This window comes from Chrysochloris asiatica, unplaced genomic scaffold (assembly GCF_000296735.1).
Source record: "Chrysochloris asiatica unplaced genomic scaffold, ChrAsi1.0 scaffold00128, whole genome shotgun sequence".
Classification (NCBI taxonomy): domain Eukaryota; kingdom Metazoa; phylum Chordata; class Mammalia; order Afrosoricida; family Chrysochloridae; genus Chrysochloris; species Chrysochloris asiatica.
In genome coordinates this window covers 3,596,019-3,613,991 of record NW_006408646.1, presented here as the reverse complement: position 1 = coordinate 3,613,991, position 17,973 = coordinate 3,596,019, and the positions used below count along the sequence as shown (strand labels likewise).

General features: G+C 48.3%; 1 protein-coding gene across 1 annotated transcript in view; it reads left to right on the top strand.

The window, feature by feature from the left end:
* The window catches only part of MN1 (meningioma (disrupted in balanced translocation) 1), a 59,394-nt gene extending 41,636 nt beyond the window's left edge, over positions 1 to 17,758 (top strand). The window contains exon 2 of the mRNA XM_006869193.1: positions 17,574 to 17,758. Within this exon, the coding sequence (XP_006869255.1) occupies positions 17,574 to 17,758 (185 nt within the window). The remainder of the gene's footprint in view (positions 1 to 17,573) is intronic.
* Positions 17,759 to 17,973: the final 215 nt, after the last annotated feature.

Sequence of the window (17,973 nt, the reverse complement as noted above, 5' to 3'; positions counted from 1 at the left end):
AGGCCTGTCTGTCATTTGGCTAAGGATCCCTGGTGGTGCAGTGGGTTAGGTGTTCGACTGCTAACTGAAAGGTCAGCAGTTTGACCCCCTAGCCAGGAGAAAGATAGGCGGTCTGCTGCTGTAAAGATTTACAGCTTTAGAAACCCAACATGGCTATTAGAGTCTGTCCTATAGGGTCATTATCAGTTGGGATTAACTCAGTGTCAATGGATATTGTGACGAAATTGGGTGACTGCAGTGAATTTAGTTCCAGGCCTGAAGGTGTTTAAGAACCACAGTATCGGGAGTTCCATCAGTCTCTATCTCATTGGAGAGTCTGGTCTTTGTTCTGATTTTGAGCTCTGTTCTTTATTTTCGCCCACTCTATTCAGCACATCCTACTGTGACTCCTTTCAGAGCAGTTGGTAGTGTGGTACCTGGGTACCTTCTAGGTTCTTCTGGTCTTATTGACTTATTAGATCTACTGATTTATTAGCTCTGTTGAGCTATTAGACTAATTGTCTCCATGCATCTTTCATTGTCATCATTCTTTGCTCCAGACCGAGAGAGACCAAGAGTTGCACCTTAGATGGCTACTCACAAGCTTTTAAAAAAGTTTTCATTGTGAATTATGTGATAGTTTACATGGGAGAACATCAGTTTACATTCATCCTACCGTATATAGTTTCATTGCCATGGTTACAATCCCTTCCATGCATCATCAACCAACCAAAGGGTATACCCCAGAAGCCTACCCCTCGGTCGTAAGCATGCAGCCCCTCTTCCTCTCTGGGTCCAGAGTCCCCAGCCGCTCCATCTCTCCACATCATCGTCTCTGCCTCCATCTCTAGCGTCACTGCTTCTCTGGGTAAGGTCACGCACTCTGCTCTTCTCCCTTGATGGTCCCAGGGACCGCCTCTCCTGGACTGCAAAGTCAACCACTCCCATCCTTTTGCTATCAAGCATCTACCTTTACATTTCCAACCCACACAGTCAGCCCTGATAGCAATTATTCACTGTTGTACCACAAGAGCCCTATCCCCATCTCCTTTCATCAGCCCCGCCCAGACAGATTGGAAACTACTCAGTGGAGATTCTACCTTCCCCTGCACCCTCTGGAACTAGGTTCCCTCTTGAAAGCTTGTAAGCCAGTCACTTCTTGCTTTTGTAGTTGCTCCCCCCCCCCCCCTTTTTGGGTAGCCAATGCCCATGCCTGTCTACCCTGTGTACCGAGGGTTGGGAATGATCCTCGCTGTAAAGATTTGTTCCCTTTTTTGAGCTACTGCATCCATAGATGTAGAGCAAGTTCATTAAATTGTATCAGATTACTCTTTTTGCCTCCTCTTTCTTCTTCTAGTAGAGTTCTGATCATCCAGCCATTGAAGCCAGGTCAAGTGAGTATTATCTGCAAGTGTGGATGTTCTTGTGCATATTCCCTCTCTTCTTATCCGCTGGATGCTTCACTCTCCACTCTAGTCCTCTGTGGCTATGTCACTGACTCTGGGCCCAGGAGTCCCCAGGTCTTGGCCATACTGCTGGCCAACCAGGTCTCCACCGGCTTCACAGGAGTCTATTGAATGTGGTAAGACTTAGCTTACAGCTTCATTGCTGCTTTTCCCTCACTTCCCCTTATTGGTGACCAACGTGGTCACCAGTCAGAGCGCATGCCTGCGCGTGTATTCCCAGTGAGTCTTAGTCTTACAAGGGGGTTTGCCCTGAGGGGACCTGACCATTTGCCTTGATGTCCTCCTGGGTGAGCAACTTGCTTGTTTTTGTAGTCGTCAGTCGGACTGCCATTAGTGTTTTTTATTTTTCCTGTTAGTTTTTCTTTTAAGAAGTATCTTCTGTTCTTCTAGCCGCTCCAGGCTGGTCGGCTTGTCCTTTCAAGTCAAGATTTCCCACCTCAGAGGATTCTGGGTGGGGTTCAGGATTACTCACAAGCTTTTAAGACCTTAGTTGCTACTCACCAAAGTAGGACTATGTAGTCATAATGGACCTTTATGTCCCTTGAGACCATGGTCCTGATCTCCCAACCTAGTGAGTGTTTGGTTATATATAAGAAGTTTCCATAACTTTGCCTTCTGTATACTCTACTATATTCATGGATGTAAATACATAAGGAGAAATATCATTGTGGATATAGTACCATTTACCTTCTCATACTTGTTCAGTTTGAGTGTCTATAAATCTACTCCAGAATTATTGTTATTGCAGGATTATGTATGTAACAGTATTAGCCTTTGTTGTCTTTAACCCTGTGCTCCTCCCAGTGTCTTCCTTTATTTGATTGATGATTTTGTGCTGGCCTCACATTTATTGTATATTGCCTTTCACTTCTCAGTACATGTGTCTACCCTCTAGCTTGGGAACAAAGTACTAGAGGGAGGAAGATGAGGCTTTCTGCTCTTGTGAAGATTACAGCTTCAGAAACTCTATATAGGGCCACTGTGAGTTGGAACGATCTTGATGGAATATCACCACCATCACCACTAGCCTCTAGTTAGTAATTTACCCTACCTTTCCCACCTCTGGTAACCCTCAAAGAATGCTTCTTTCTCTGTGAAAACCGTTTTTTGACTTTTTACAGTAGTGATCTCATACAATATATGTCCTTTTGTGATTGACTAATTTCACTCAGTGTACTGTCCTCCCAGTTCATCCATTGTTGTTGTTGTTGTTAAGTGCCGTCAAATTGGTTCCGACCCATAGCAACCTTGTGTAGGGTTTCCAAGGAGCAGCTGGTAAGACTGAATCACTGATCTTGCAGGGCAAATGACTTTGCAGTCCAACACATTAACCCGCACTAACCCATCAAAACTCCAAGGTTTTCGCAGATTCATCATTATTCCGTTGGAGTCCGGTGTGGCATTGTGGGTTAATGTGCTGGACTGTAAAGTCTGTTTGAATCGCAAAATCAGTGGTTCAAGCTCACCAGCTGCTCCTCAGAAACCCTATACAGGGTTGCTATGGCTTGGAACCGACTTGATGGCTCTTAGCAACAACAACTATTCCATTGTGTGTTTGTGTTCTAGTTTGTTTATGCATTCATCCATTGATGATTGGATTGCTTCCATCTTTTTGCTAGTGTGGTTAGCGTTTCTATGTACATGGATGCATGTATACCTACCTACCAGGCTGTTTTGATTACTATGACTGTGTAATTGGTTTCGAGATCTGAGAATGTGAGGCCTCCTACTTTGTTCTTCTTTATACTTTGTTTATCCAGGGTCTCTTTCCTTTCCATATAAAGTCAGTGTTTGGTTTTTCCATGTCTCTAAAAATGACAGTAGAATATGGATCAGGTTTCCATTATATCTGTAGATAACTTTGGGTAGTATGATATTACACAATGTTAAGTCTTCCTTTCCATGAACCTGGTATATCCTTCCATTTATGTAGGTCTTTTTAGTTTCTTTTGTAGTTTTCTTTGTGTAGGTCTTTTGTAACTCTGCCTAGATTTATTCCTAAGTATTTCATCTCTTGGGTGGTTATTGTAAATAGTATTGTGCTCCTGATTTCCTTTTCAGGATTCTCTTTCTCAGTGTAAAGGAATCTGACTGATATTTTTAAATTTTTTAATGTTGATCTGCTACCCTGCCACTTTTCTTCTGAGTGCTTTATTGTTGAATCTCTGGAATTTTCTGTGTATAGAATGATAATATCTGCAAATTAGAGGTGGTTTTACTTCTTGTCAGTTTGTTTGTTGTTGTTAATTCGTTAAAGTGCTATTGAGTTGGCTCCCACTCAGATGACCTTTTTATAGGGTTTCTAAGGCAGTATGTCTTTGAAGGGACAGAAAGCCTCATCTTTCTCTCACGAAACATCTGGTGGGCTCTATCTGCAGTCCAGTGCTTATCGTACTGAGCCACCATGCTCCCAATTTGAACGTCTTCCATTTCTCTTTCTTGTCTTACTGCTCTAACTAGCACTTCTGATGAAATATTGAATAGGATGGGTGATAAAGGACATCCTTCTCTGGTTCCTATTCACAAGGAGAATGCGTTCAGTCTCTCTCCATTGATACTGATCTTGGCCATTGGTTTTGTCTATATGGTCTTAATTGTGTTGATGATTTCTTTTCTGTTCCTATTTTGTTGAGCATTTTTGTTAGGAATGGGTGTTGAATTTTGTCAAATGCCTTTTCTGCATCCGTCAATATGATCCTGTGGTCCTTCTCCCTTGATTTGTTCATGTGGTGAGTTGTGTTGATTTTTGTTCTAATGTTGAGCCATCCTTGCATACCTGTCATGAGTCTCACTTGGTCATGATACATTATTACTGATATGTTGTTGGTATGTTGTTGGATTCTCTTGGGTAGGGTTTTGGTGAGAATTTTTGCATTGTCAAGGACAGAAATTTCTTCTCTCACCTTTCTGGAGGCTAGGAGTCCAAATTTGGGTTGTTGGCAGGGTTATGCTCTCTCTGAAGACTCTAGGGGGAGGTCTTTTCTTGTCTCTCCCAGCTTTTGGTAAACCCTGGCGTTCCTTAGCTTGCAGAGGTAACAGCATCTCATGGCCATCTTCCCTGTGTATCTGTGTGTCTTTTCCTCTTTCCTAGAACCTCATTCAGTGTGGATTAGGACACATTCTATTCAGTTATAGCCTCAGGTTGAATTGATTACATTTTCAAAGATTTTATTTCCAAGGCTTACAGGTTAGATGGGTTAGGATTTCAACATATCTTTTGGGGATTCAATTCATAATATTCTTGAGCTCAGTCCTCCCTCTAATTAAGCAGAAAGCAATGAGTTTCTAAATCTGCATAAATGCCTGCATATTTGTGTTGTCTTATAAAAATTATGATTAGTTCAGCAACTTACTGCATGACAGGGATTTTGGGGATGTGTGTATGTCTCATTGCCAGGTTAGACCAAGTTTACAAGGAACCTTCCCTGGTGGCACAGCAGTTAAGTGCTCAGCTGCTAAACTGCAAGGTTAGCAGTTTGAGCCTCCTAGTGGCTCTGCAGGAGAACAACCTGACAACCTGCTCCCATAAAAATTAAACTCAAACCCGGTGCCATTGGTTGGTTCTGACTTATAGTGACCCTACAGGACAGTGTAGAACTGCCCCATAGGGTTTTCAAGGCTGTCCTGGTGTGGTGCTGTAGGATAAGCACTGGGCCGAAAGGTCAGTTGAACATTAAGGTCGGTGGTTCAAACTCACCAGTCGCTCCTTGGAAACCCTAGACAGGGTTGTTATGAGTTGGAACTGACTCGCAGGCACTTAACAACAACAACTACAAATCTTTACCGAAGCAGATTGTCTCATCTTTCTCTTGTGGAGTGCTGGTGGGTTTGAACCACCAACATTTTGGCTGGCAATTAAGGGCTTAACAACTGTGCAATCAGGACTCCTTCCCATAAAGATGACCTAGGAAACCCTACGGGGCAGTTTGACTTGTCACATGGTGTTGCCATAGTCAGAATTGACATGATTCACTTATCGACCTAGTTTACTGTTGAGGACACTGGGGCTCAGAGAGGTGAGGTGTCTTGCCCAGGGCCATCAGCATTAGGTCTAACACCGTGGTGATTAACTGTATGTAAGAAGGCTAGAAAAACTGAGATTGGAAAGGGCCATTATGAGTTGGAACTGACTCTACAGCACTTAGCACCAATACCTAGACAGAGCTGGAGAAAGTCTTAAATGTAATGATAGCATAAGACTAATAAACCAGTTACTGTTGCTTCAATTCCAAGTCACAGTGACTCGGTGTACGTAAGAGTAAAACTGCTCCATAGGGTTTTCAGTGGTTGATTTTTTTTGGATGTTGGTTGCCAGACTTTTCTTCTGAGGTACCTTTGGTTGGACTTATATCTTCATCTTCTGGGTAGCAGCTAAGTGTGTTAAGTGTTTGCGCCAGCCTGATAGGTCTGATGCCATTGTTGGGTACCATTGAGTTGATATTGACTCATTGTGATCCCATGTGAGAGTATAGTTGCCCTTCACAGTTTCCTTGGCTGTTATCATTACAGGATCAGATTGCTGCAATCTTCTCCCATGGAGCATCTGGGTAGGTTTGAACCACCACCCTTTAGGTTAGCAGTCAAGCAATTAACCATTGTGCTATCAACACTCCTTTGTAAGACTCAAACCCAAAACCCACTGCCATCAAGTTGGTTCTGACTCATAGAGACCCCATAAGACAAAGTAGAATTGCCCCATAGGTTTCCAAAACTGTAAATTCTTACCGGAGCAGAAAGCCTCATCTTTTTCCTACAGAGTGGCTGGTGGGTTTGAACTGCCAACTTTGCAATTAGCAGTCCAAGGCCTAACTCACTGTGTCACCAGGCTTCTTTGGTTAAGACTCAATTGTTGTTAAGTGCCGTTGAGTTGGTTCTGACTCATAGTGACCAACCAAGAGCAGCTGGTGGGTTTGAACTGCCAACTTTTTGGTTCCCAGCCCAGTGCTTTTCTTACAGTGCCACACCAGGGTAAACCTCATAGTGGCTCCTATTTATCGTGTATCCTTGGTGTGCTGTGCATGCATTACCACGTGGCTTCTTCCAGTAGCCCCATGAGAATGATACCACTCTCATCCCCATTTCATGGATAAGCACACTGAGTCTCAGGAGGCTGACACTGGCGCTCAAAACCTCAGCCCCACACTCTCACTGCTGTGTGCACTGTGGACAGAAGGAAGGTGCAGGCCAAGTGACTGACCCCCAGCCTCTGTGACCTGTCAGGTCTCAGCAACAGCCTAGAAGGCATGCGCATCTGTAACAGACCGCTGGCCACAGGACAAAGAACCAATCGGAACTGCTCAGGCTGGGGACACAGAGCCTACCTTGTCCATCCTGCAGGCTCTGACTCTTGTACACCACTCCTCTTGTACACCACTCATATCTTCTCAGGGACAGACAGCTCCTTAGAATCCTCAGAATCCAGCCCCACCCATCCCTTGGTCCCGCCCCAGCTTCCTCCAAAACCCTAATGCCATGATGACCTTGTTGCTTCTCCCCTGCGGAGCCCTCAGCCTGTTCTCAATCTAAATGACAGCTCCTCTCAGCCGAGCCAGCTCACATTAATTTTTGAAGGCTTCCGCGGGCAGCCGAGTCTCTCCCCAGCCTGAGCCGCTGCAGTGGCTGTAGCCAGCCCCTCTTCACCCTCTGGCTCAGCTTTGTGGGACCCTGGATATGAGACCTTGCATGGTTTCCTAGTCATTAGTTCCCCAGGATGGGAATGCAGCAGGGTTCTATTCCTGCTAAGGGCCTTTCTGTGCTGTGTGAGACTCTCAGACAGTCAAGGGAGAAAGAAATTGGACAGAGCGTGGGGCCATCTCAACTACCCTGTCCCCTTTCTGAGCCTTGTGATCCTTCTCTAAAAGGGGCCCTAGTGACCTCCAACAGAGGCAGGGAGAGGGCAAGGGTGGTGCCTTTGTGTTTGTCGTGTGATTCTGAGAAAGCCCTTTTGGCATCAGACAGAACTGGAAGTGGGCAGCTGTGTGACGCTGTCTCCCTGAGCCTCAGTTTCCTCCCTCTGTGAAATGGGTTCACAAGTTAGACCCTCTCTCCCTGGCTGTTGGGGTGATCTGATGAGCTCAGCTGAGGCCTGGACCATGGAGAGGTCATCGGCAGTGTCCACTTTGCTATCCTTGGACTTGAGAGGCGTAGAGGTGGGGCCAGTGTTTCTTTCTGATTGGTGCGGTGCCGCCTGTGCTAGAGGTTGGCAGTGGAGGGACAGCAGAGAAGGGGCTTGGGTTTTGGATAGAGGGCTGGCTGCAGAATGGCCACTCCCGTGGGCTGCCATGCTTCTGTTTGTCCCCGCTGAGATTCCAGGTGTAGTGTGGCCAGTGCTGTCCACCACTCCTCCCAGCCCTTGGCCAATAGGAGGCCAAGTGGTTCCTTGCTTGATTGGAGTGTCTCCTGCCCAAGTCTACATGGGATGTAAAATTTAACTGTCCCAGATGGATCGAGGGGACTGATGGTTGCTGAGATTGTATAGCCATCCAGTCTTGTCATTTCACCCACTCATATTTTGACTCAACATTTTTCCTTAGAGAAAGACATAATTTCCGAATTACAGTGATCCTGTAGGACAGGGGAGTCTGCCCCATAGGGTTTCTGAACAGACTGGCCCACTCATATTTTGGACATGTTATCAGGAGGGATCAGTCCTTGGAGAAGGCCATGATTTCTGACTCATAGCGACCCTGTAGGATAGAGGAGACCGCTCCATAGGGTTTCTGAACTGGCTGACTCATTTTATTTCCCACAGAGTTGTTGATGGGTTTAAAACTCTGACCTTGCTTAACCCACTGTGCCATCGGGGCTCCTCACTTAGAAGCACATAGGCCCAGAGAGGGTGAGTGGTTTGCCCAAGATCACCCAGCAAGCAGAGCTTGCACCATCTGTGATCAGGGAGGCACATCACAGGAGAAGGAGGCTGACCAGGTCATGTGAGTCCAAGGACTTTCTTTATCCTGGGGGCAGTGGGGAGCCATGGAAGGTTTAAGAGGAAGAGGGATCTGCTTTGGTTGGTGCTGTAGGAAGCTCACCCAGCTCACAGGAGCCAGTGCGGAAGTAGAAAGAGTAGTGAAGGTGGTTGCTGCAGTTGGGAGACAAGAGTGGACTGGACCAGGATGAACGAACTGGATTTTGGAGGCAGCCTCTTCCTCTGTTAGGGATGGATGCAGCATGCAATGCTTAGGACTGGCTTGGATTTGATGGTCAGGTCTGTAAGGGGACAGGAACCACGACGCTCTGGGGTGACATGAGAGACTTGAGGGACTCTGAACTGTAGGACAAGGACACTGAGTGGCCAAGCCTTCCAGACTCAGCCTGGCAACTGACTGGCAGCTGTCACAGAACCAGCGCCTCCCCACCGCCGGTCCAAATAAAGAAAACACCAAAATACATCTCCCTTTGTCGGAAACCTGCGAGGGTGAGTCGGGTGAGAATCGTTCGCTATTGTGTTCTGGGGCCCACACTGCTCCTTACATAAGCCCTGAGTTAAAAATATGCTCAAAATTCTAATTTGCCTGCATTGCCAGGGATCACACCCCGACCCCCCAGCCTTGGCGGGCACAGGGTGGGGAAGGCCTTTTGGCAGCCCCCGAGCGCCGCCCAGTCCCCATGGAGACAAGAAACTGCTTCCATGTACCAGCTCAGGCCACCTCCAAAGCCCTGATCTGTTAAATAATAGTTATAATCTTGTTGTTAGCAGCCATGGAGTTGGCCCCCAGTGAATGGCAACCTCATGCACAATGGAATGGAAAGAAACATTGCCCAAAGCCTTACCCATGATTGTGTGTGGATTCGACCTTTGTCATCCAGAGGGTTTTCAGAAGTAGATAGCCAGGCCTTTCTTCCTAACCCTCAATCTGGAAGCTCTGCTGAAACCTGGTCAGCGTCATAGCAACCCGCAGGCCTCCACTGACAGACAGGTGGTGGCTGCACAGGAGGTGTGTTGCCTGGGGATAGCACCTGGGTCGCCTGCCTAGAAGGTGAGAATTCTACCACGGAACCATCACTGCCTCCATCTGATAATCGTAAGAGCAACTCATGCAAAGCTAATGGCTCTACTATTGCTCATGAGGTGGGTTCTCTTCTTGTTCCCATTGGAAACTGAAGGCAGCAAGTTGTCCAAGAAGTACAGTCAGAAAGTGAGGGAGGAACCTAACACCCAGGAGGCCCTTGACCTGGGAACTAGGTTTAGCCAGTCTGTACCCACCCGGACCCTCTCCCCAGGCCCCTTCTCCTGGTGGCACCAGAAGCTCCCTGCTGTGGGTTCAAGGCAGAGAGTGGCTAGAAGGAACCAGTGAGGCTGCACTTTGGCTGTGGAAGCAGGTGGAAGCTGCCCCCACTGTGGGCACGACATCAGAGCATGTGGTTTGCCCAAATTGGAACCCAGATCTGAAGATTTTCAGTATAGAGCAGAGTGATGACAAGGTGTTTGTTTTTTTGCGGAGTTACACACAAAAAACCCCCCAACCTCCCCAAACAACAGAGAACTAGGCCTTCTGTGGGCAGTCGCTACAGAAGTGAAATTCAAAGTGAAACCTCCCCCAGGTAAACACATGCACCTCTTTTCCCTTCTCCTTTTTCTCCAGTCAGGGGACACAAAAGGGTCATTTCAAGTCCTGGCTGCAATTCCTCCTGCAGGCTGGTCAACAACACCGATGACAACACTTTGCAGTAATCATATCCTGCATTGCTGGGAGCTTCCCAAGTATGAGGCTTCACACTCACACTTTACACAGATGGCTTCATTCAGCCTTGCTAATAACTGCCTCTGTGTTGGTTGCCAGCCATGTGGTTCTCCCCGTTTTCTAGAGCTGAGATTCTGGGAGCTGGGGATGTGGACAAAAGATACAATGCTGTACCAACTTATTGCTGTTAAGTGCCATCAAGTCTGTTCCTACACATAGAGACCCTGTATAGGGTTTCCAAGGAGCAGATGGTGGGTTTGAACTGCTGACCTTGTGGATCGCAGTCCAGTGCTGATTCTACAGTGCCATGCCAGGAGTCCCTGGTGCTGTATCATATCAAATTATATGAAAAAGGTCTGGTGATCTACTTTTGGAAACCAGCCCTTGAAAACCTGGTCTGGGACACAATGACAGAACCAAACAACGTTTCATTCATTGTGTGTGGATGGGGTTGCCTTGAGTCAGGGTGCCAACTTGATGGCAACAAAACTTAGCCATCATTGTTGAACCCTGTAGGAGAAGTGAGAAGTTGTATGTTATCCACACCATCACTCGGTGTATTCTCTCCTTCCATCAACAGAATGCAGTAATCTAGTTGAGGCCTAGACCTGCAAAGACAAAATTGGATGTGGCAGGAAGGGGCTAAAGGATTTGTGCATGAAAAGAAAAAACGGGGAAAGGTCTTTGGGAGAAGGAACAGCAGGGTGGCCTGATGGCCTTAGTAGGAATGAGCTGGTCCCTCCTGGCTATTGTGAGGGTGTGGGGCGAGCCTTCGCTGGGAGGCATGGTGATCCCCTCCTGTGGCCCACAGACCTCTCACCTTAGCCTCCTGTGTGTATGGTGTGTGTCTGAATAGGGTTGGGCATGCAGGGGAGCTTTGAGCATCTGAGACTCTTATATGCCTGGCAGTGGCTGGTGAGTTTGAATCACTGACCTTGCGGTTCAAACCAACCTTGTGGTCTAGTCTAGTGCTTTATCCTACAGCGTCACACAGCTAGCCAGCTCCAAATGTGGAGTACTGATGTCAGGCATTGTAGAATAATGCACTGGACTGCTAACCACAAGGTCAGAGGTTCAAACCCACCAGCTGCTCTTTGGAAACCCTATACAGGGTGGCTATGAGTTAGAACTGACTCAACAGCACTTAAGAATAACAGCCCCAAATTCAGGTCCCAAATTCCTCATATGGGGGCATCTCGTACTGCACCCCCACACCCCCCTCACCGCCCCACTTCTAGATGCCAGACCTTGGTTGCCTTATGGACAGGTTTCAGTGGCACTTCCAAACTAAGGCAAATGAAGAAAGGTCTGGTGATTGATTTTGTTAAAATTCACCAAGGAAAACCTTATGGATCACAGCAGTGTCTGACTTGGTTGCTTTGGACATTCCATCAGGAGGGACCAATCACAGTGAAGTGGAGAAGGTCAGTGAGAGTTAGGGAGATTCAACAACAGTAACAGCTTGAAATCCTGGGCAGAAGGAGAGAGAGGGCCCAGCCCAGAGCTGCTCTCTGTTTCTCAGGCCTCAGTTTTTCCATTTGTTAAATAGGGATGAGGATCCCTCGGTGTCTTGCACAGGAGCTGACCTACCCTGCCCCCACATAGCAGCCACAGTCTGATGTGGGAGGCAGACACCTCATAAGCGGAAAAAATGACAGCCCGCCGGGTTCCTTCCCTGGTGTCTGCCAGTGCCGGGCGCTGAATCACTCCAGGGCCCTCACCCGCCCCGGCAAGCTTGGGAGGGGGTGTTTATCACTGGGTCCTGGTGTGGGGGACTGTGGGCCTCTCCTCCGAGCTGAGCAGGCCCCGACTTGAGGCCAGCTTCCGTGGGACTGATTTATCTGCAGCGACTCGGCAGCCTGAGGGAGCTGCAGTCCCAGGGCGTGTTGGGTTCCCCCAGCTGGAATGAATCCGGCGGGAGGATGAGTTTGGTCATGCTCGGGTTGTCAAGGACTGGAGAATAATATTCTCTCTGAAAATTCTTCTGTGTAGCTCTCTGGCTGTCAGAGACAGTGGTTGGGGTGTACTGCATTTGTGGTCTGTGCTTGGGGGGCGGGGCAGCCTTTACCCTCAGGTTCCTCCTAGAAAGTGGGAGAGGATCACCCAGATGCTGGCTTGCAGGGGTGGTGAAGTCAGATAATAACACGGAAATGTTTGGTGGCGTGTTTTACACACCCTCACGAAATCCACCCTGTATAAGAGAAGTTTCTGGATTGTCTGTAATTTGGGAATAAAAGCATATATTTTATAAGTTTATTGTGAGTTGGGTGAAGCAGATCATCCGCTTTCCAGTCAATGACTCAGACACATTTTATTTCCTCTCATGGAATTAAAAGCATCTTGAAGAAATCAGACCACTTGGGTCCACCTGTGACTGTCACGTGGCAAACCCAGCTCCAGGGCAAGCCCCTCCACTCTCCTCTGTTCCAGCATTCCAGTTGCCATGGAGTAGGTTTTGACTCAAGGTGACTCAAGTGTGCCAGGGCAGAACTGTGTTCTCTAGATTTTCAAGGGCTGGGTTTTCAGAAGTCAGTTGCCAGGCCTTTCTTCTGAGGTACCGCTGAGTGGACACAAAATCACTATCCTTTCAGTTAGCATCACCACCCAGGGACACTGCCCCAGAAATACCACTCCCCTTCCTCCTGTTTGCAGTCAGGAGCTCCAGTTTTGGGTCAGATCCTCCTGGGTCTGAGGCTTGTCTCTTTAGCTGTGCCACCTTTGGAAAGGGGTCTTAGCCCTCTTGAGCCTGTTGTCTCATCTGTAAAATGAGCACAAACAGGCCAATGTTGGATCCTTGAGATAATTCTTTTTAAGGTAAAGTGTTGTTGTTAAGTGCTGTTGCGTCGGTTCTTACTCATAGCGACCCTGTAAAGGGTTTCCGAGGAGTGGCTGGTGAGTTTGAACTGCTGACCTTGTGGTTCAAACCGACCTTGCGGCCCAGTGTTTATCCTGCAGCACTACACCAGGATTCTAAGGCAAAGTAAGGGACTCTTTTCCCTCAGTTCTTTCCCCATCTCTCTCTGTGGCAGGTGTTAAACCCCTCCCAATGCCAATCTTGAAGAAGCTCTGGTAGCGTAGTGGTTACGAATCGGGCTGCGAACCTTAAGGTCAGCGGTTCGAAACTACCAGCCGTTCCGCGGGAGAAAGATGAGGCTTTCTACTCCCATAAGGATTTACACCCTCGGAAACCCTGTACAGGGTCGCTATGGGTCGGAACCGACTCGACGGCACTTAACAACAACAACAACAATGCCAATCTTGAGTGCTGGGAATAAAATTCCATTCAAGGAGATTAAGCAGTGGGGTGTTACTGGGAGTAAAGCAGGCTTAAGTTTAAGAGCCGCTGGTCTGCTTTGCTAGAACCCAGGGCCTCCTGTTTACTTGTTGTTGTTAAAGTGCCGTTGAGTCGGTTCTGACCCATAGCAACCCTGCATAGGGTTTCTGAGGAGCAGTTGGTGGGTTTGAATTGCTGACCTTGTGGTTCGCAGTCCAATGCTGATCCTACAGCACCGCACCAGGAGTCCTCTGTTTATTTGGGGAATCCTGAATCTGGTCTTTGGGCTTCTTTGTGGATATCCTGACTGTGGTAATCATAGAGAGACCTAGTGTAGAATCTCAGCTCCCCCACTTCTAACCCCCTGAAAGCTCAGGGTCAGAACCTCAGTTTCCCCTTTCATAAAGTGGGGCAAAATCTCCAATATCATGGGCAAAAGTCTATCCTTGGAGTGGGGGGCTGCCTCAAAATGATGTTGGCACAGCACATGGAGAGGACAGGGATGGGCACCTTGGACATTGGCTATCCAGAATGGGGCTGGGGTGGGGATACAGAGATAAGAAGTGACTGGCTTGCAAACTTTCAAGAGGGAACCTAGATTCAGAGGGCGTGGAGCAAGGTGGAATCTCCACTGAGTAGTATCCATTCTGCCTAGTCAGGGCTGATAAAAGGAAATGCAGATAAGTCCCTTGTGATACAATAGCAAATAATTGTCATCAGGACTGATTTTAAGGGCTGGAAATGTAAAGGTAGACATTTTGGGGCAAAGGGAGAGGAGTGATTAACCTTACAGCCTAGGAACAAAGGTCCTGGGACCATTGAAGTAGAAGAGTAGAGAACGGAACCCTACCCAGAGAAGCAGTGATGTGATGCCAGGGATGGAGGCAGAGACGATGACATGGGGAGATGGAGCAGCTAGAGACTTTGGACCTGGAGAGAGAGAGGGGCGGTGTGCGGACGACAGGGGGGCAGGCTTGTGGGGTATACCCTTTGGTTGACCAATGATACATGGAAGGGATTGTAACCATGGCAAGGAAACAATATACGATGGGATCAATATGAAGCTGATGTCCTCCCATGCAAACTATCACATAATTCACAATAAAGTATTTTTTAAAAAATGACGTTGGGGGCCTCCGTAATTACCCGTATGTACTCCCGAGTCTCAGCAGCCCTGCCTGGGGTTCCCTCTGTGTGCCAGGCCTGCGGACTTCACAAGGGTGGCCACATCACCCTGGTGTTACCCATGAGTAAACTGAGGTTCAGAGAGGGAAAGTGGTGGATGCCTGACCCCAGTGATTCCTCAGGAATGTGCTCTGATACTCTCCCTAGCCCTCATGTCAGCTCTAGACTGGTGGGACCAGTCTGTCTGTGTCCTGCTGGGTCAACAGGACTAGTGCCACCTTGGCACACCACTGTTGTTAAGTATCTCCGAGTCAGTTCTAACTTACGGCAACCCCATGTGTGCAGAGTAGAACTGCTCCATTGGATTTAACTGCTCCAAAAGGCTATGACTTTTCAGAAGCGGATCACCAGTCCTTTCTTCTGAGGTATCTCTGAGTGTGTTTCAACTGCCAATCTTTGGGCCAGTAGTCAGGCACATGTTGTTGTTAGGTGCTGTTGAGTCGGTTCCGATACATAATGACCCTATATTCAAACCCACCAGCTGCTTCTTGGAAACCCTATACAAGGTTGCTATGAATCGGAACCGATTCAACAGCACCTAATAACAATAGGGTTTCTGAGGAGCATGGATTTGAATTGCCCACCATGTGCCACATCAGGACTCCTGTCAGGCACATAGTAAACCCCAAGAACCCACTGGTATCAAGTTGATTCCAACTCATGTTGAACATAGAAGAGAGTAGAACAGCCCTATATGGTTTCCGAGGCAAAAAAATCTTTATGCTCCCGAAGAGCAACTGATGGGTTTGAACTGCTGATCTTTCGGTTAGGAGTCCATTGCTTAACCCACTGCACCACCAAGGCATCTTAGGCAGATTGTTGTTGTTGTTATGTGCCATGGAGTTGGTTCCGACTCATAGTGACCCTGTACAGGGTTTCTGAGGTTGTAAATCTTTACGGGAGCAGAAGGTCTCATCTTTCTCCCGCAGAACAGCTTGGTAGTTTCGAACTGCTGACCTTGAGGTATGCAGCCCAATTCGTAACCACTATGCTACCAGAACTCCTTTAGGCAGATATAGGGCCTCAAATACAGGTTTCTTAAGTGAGTGAAGGAGACTTCTTCCCCAGCTTGGCTCCTCTTAGCAACAGGACTTAAAGCTGGGTATCTGGAGCTCCAGGGTGGGGGCCCCAAGCTTGGTTAGTCACAGCCTGGGCCCAGCCCTCTGGGAGGATTTTCTCTGCAGGCTGCAGCTCAGCTCCTGGGGGAGGCCTCTGACTTAATCCCAGTGGGTGGGGTGGATGGGTGGCTGCTGCCTGGCCTTGGCTGGGCCTGCACAGGGCACGCTTAGGCGGGCGGGCCGGTCATGGAGTTCAGTATCAGGGTGTGCTTGCTTAGCCAGAGCTTGGCCCCTCACCTTCAATATCAGCTTTACTGACTTCTGTGGGGTTAGAAATTCACCATCAATCTACCTTCAAATCTACTTCTGTCCCTTCCTGACTGTGTGACCTTGGGCAGCTCACTTCTGTCTGAGAGTAGGGCTCCAACAAGAATGTGGATCGAGGATATCCATCAACACATTGTAGGTCTGAGAAAGGAACCCATTTATTGGTACATTTGGCAGCAGCGAATTAGAAGTCTTTCCAAATGACTGTTCCATTCTTCCCCTGTCTTCCCGACCAGTGGGTATGAGGAATAAAGCCCTCCCCTTTTCCTTTGCCCATCCTAGCCATGCTTCTGGTCTAATTCATACTACAGTGTAAATAGCTGTCAGAGTGCTTTCTTTGAAGGGTGTCTAAGGCAGACATCACTGATATATGAGGTGCTTCTGGTGCCGTGTGACTGAATGAGATGAAAATTGAGAGACTTTTCATTTGAGGCTATGATGGAGGAATCGATACTGCCCCCTACCTACCCAAAGCCCCTTCATGAAACAGCTCGGGATGGGCAGATAGTGCTGGGCTGGTTGGGGTGCCCAGCTAGACAGTATTCGCTGTTCTGAGCACTTCTTCCTCTATCCTCATGTGGACAGCACTTCACAGTTTATACACACTCCTGAAGTGTCTCATTGACTGACCCCATGAAGAAGTCTGTGAGACTGGTGGACTTGGACCCATTTGTGGGGCAAGTCTCTTGGCACTCATTCACATTGGAACTGTTCTGTGCCTCTCTGGGTCTCTACCATTGAGGACTGGAAGGCCAGGTCAGAAGGCAAGAAGGAGTGGAAGACAGAGTATCTCCCCTCCTGTCCTTGAAGCTGCCCTAGTTGAGTCTAGGAAGGGCAGGGCCTGCTGGGAAGGGGAATGGGCCACAAGGGGAGTGAAGGGGAGCTGTGGGCCCCCTGCCCAACCACCCATTGTGCTGAGCTGGGTACCCACAGGCTCCTTCCTACCCTCCCTTTTCCCTATATGACCCAGGACAAGTTATTTCCTGGTCTCTGGTCTTGGTTTCCTTAACATGGAGATGACCATCCCTACCTGTTGGGATCCTTGTGCAGTTTGGTACTGTGGAAGGGTGTACCAAGCACCTAACAGGCCCTCAGCAAATGTCTGTCAGGAAGATGAAAGAGACAGTTGAGGTTCTGAAACACGTCTGCCCTCTACCACTTCATGGTACTTAGCAAATTCGTACACATCCTTCAACGCCCAGCTTAGATGCCCGTTCTCCAGAGGCACTTCTGTAACTTACTTCAGGTCTGACTCATCCCTCCTTCCTCTGCACTGGAAATGTCTCTCAGAACCCTGATCCACCAGAGATGGGCAGACCCCCGAGTGTCTCCTGCCCAACTCCTTTGTCTCCCCAGGAGGAAACAGAGGCCCAGTGGAGGGTGGGAAGATGATTCCCTTAGTGGACATCTCTCGGTCAACTCAGAAGCAGCAGCAGGGAAATTAGAACCAAGCATCTTGATATCTCCCCTTAGCCTACCTCAAGCTGTGAAAGGCAGGCATGGATACTGCCTCTCCCCTTTGGTCTCTGTCCTCCATAAGAACACCCCCTGCCCAGAATGCTGACCATCCATCTAACACCCTATCTCCCTTCTTCCTCAGCGGCCCATGACCACCCTGCGAACAAGGCCTCGGCGACCCAGCCCGGCAGCCACCTGCAGTGCCTGTCCGTCCACTGCACAGATGATGTGGGTGACCCCAAGGCCCGCACTGCTGTACCCACCTGGCGGTCTCTGCACTCCGACATCTCCAACAGATTTGGGACATTCGTGGCTGCCCTGACTTGAATCTACAAGAAGCCCCTCTCCTCAACCAAGCCTTTCCCTCCCACTTCTCTCCCCTTCCCCTCCCCATCCCAGCCAGCCCCTCACCCCCTTGTCCATTTGAAAGGGCCACTATTGCTGATGAATGATTTTTTTTTTTTCCTCCACCCCTAGGTTGGTACCTGCTTAGTGGCATATGGACCAGAAAGGGTTAATTTAAAGGTTGAAAGAAAAAAAAA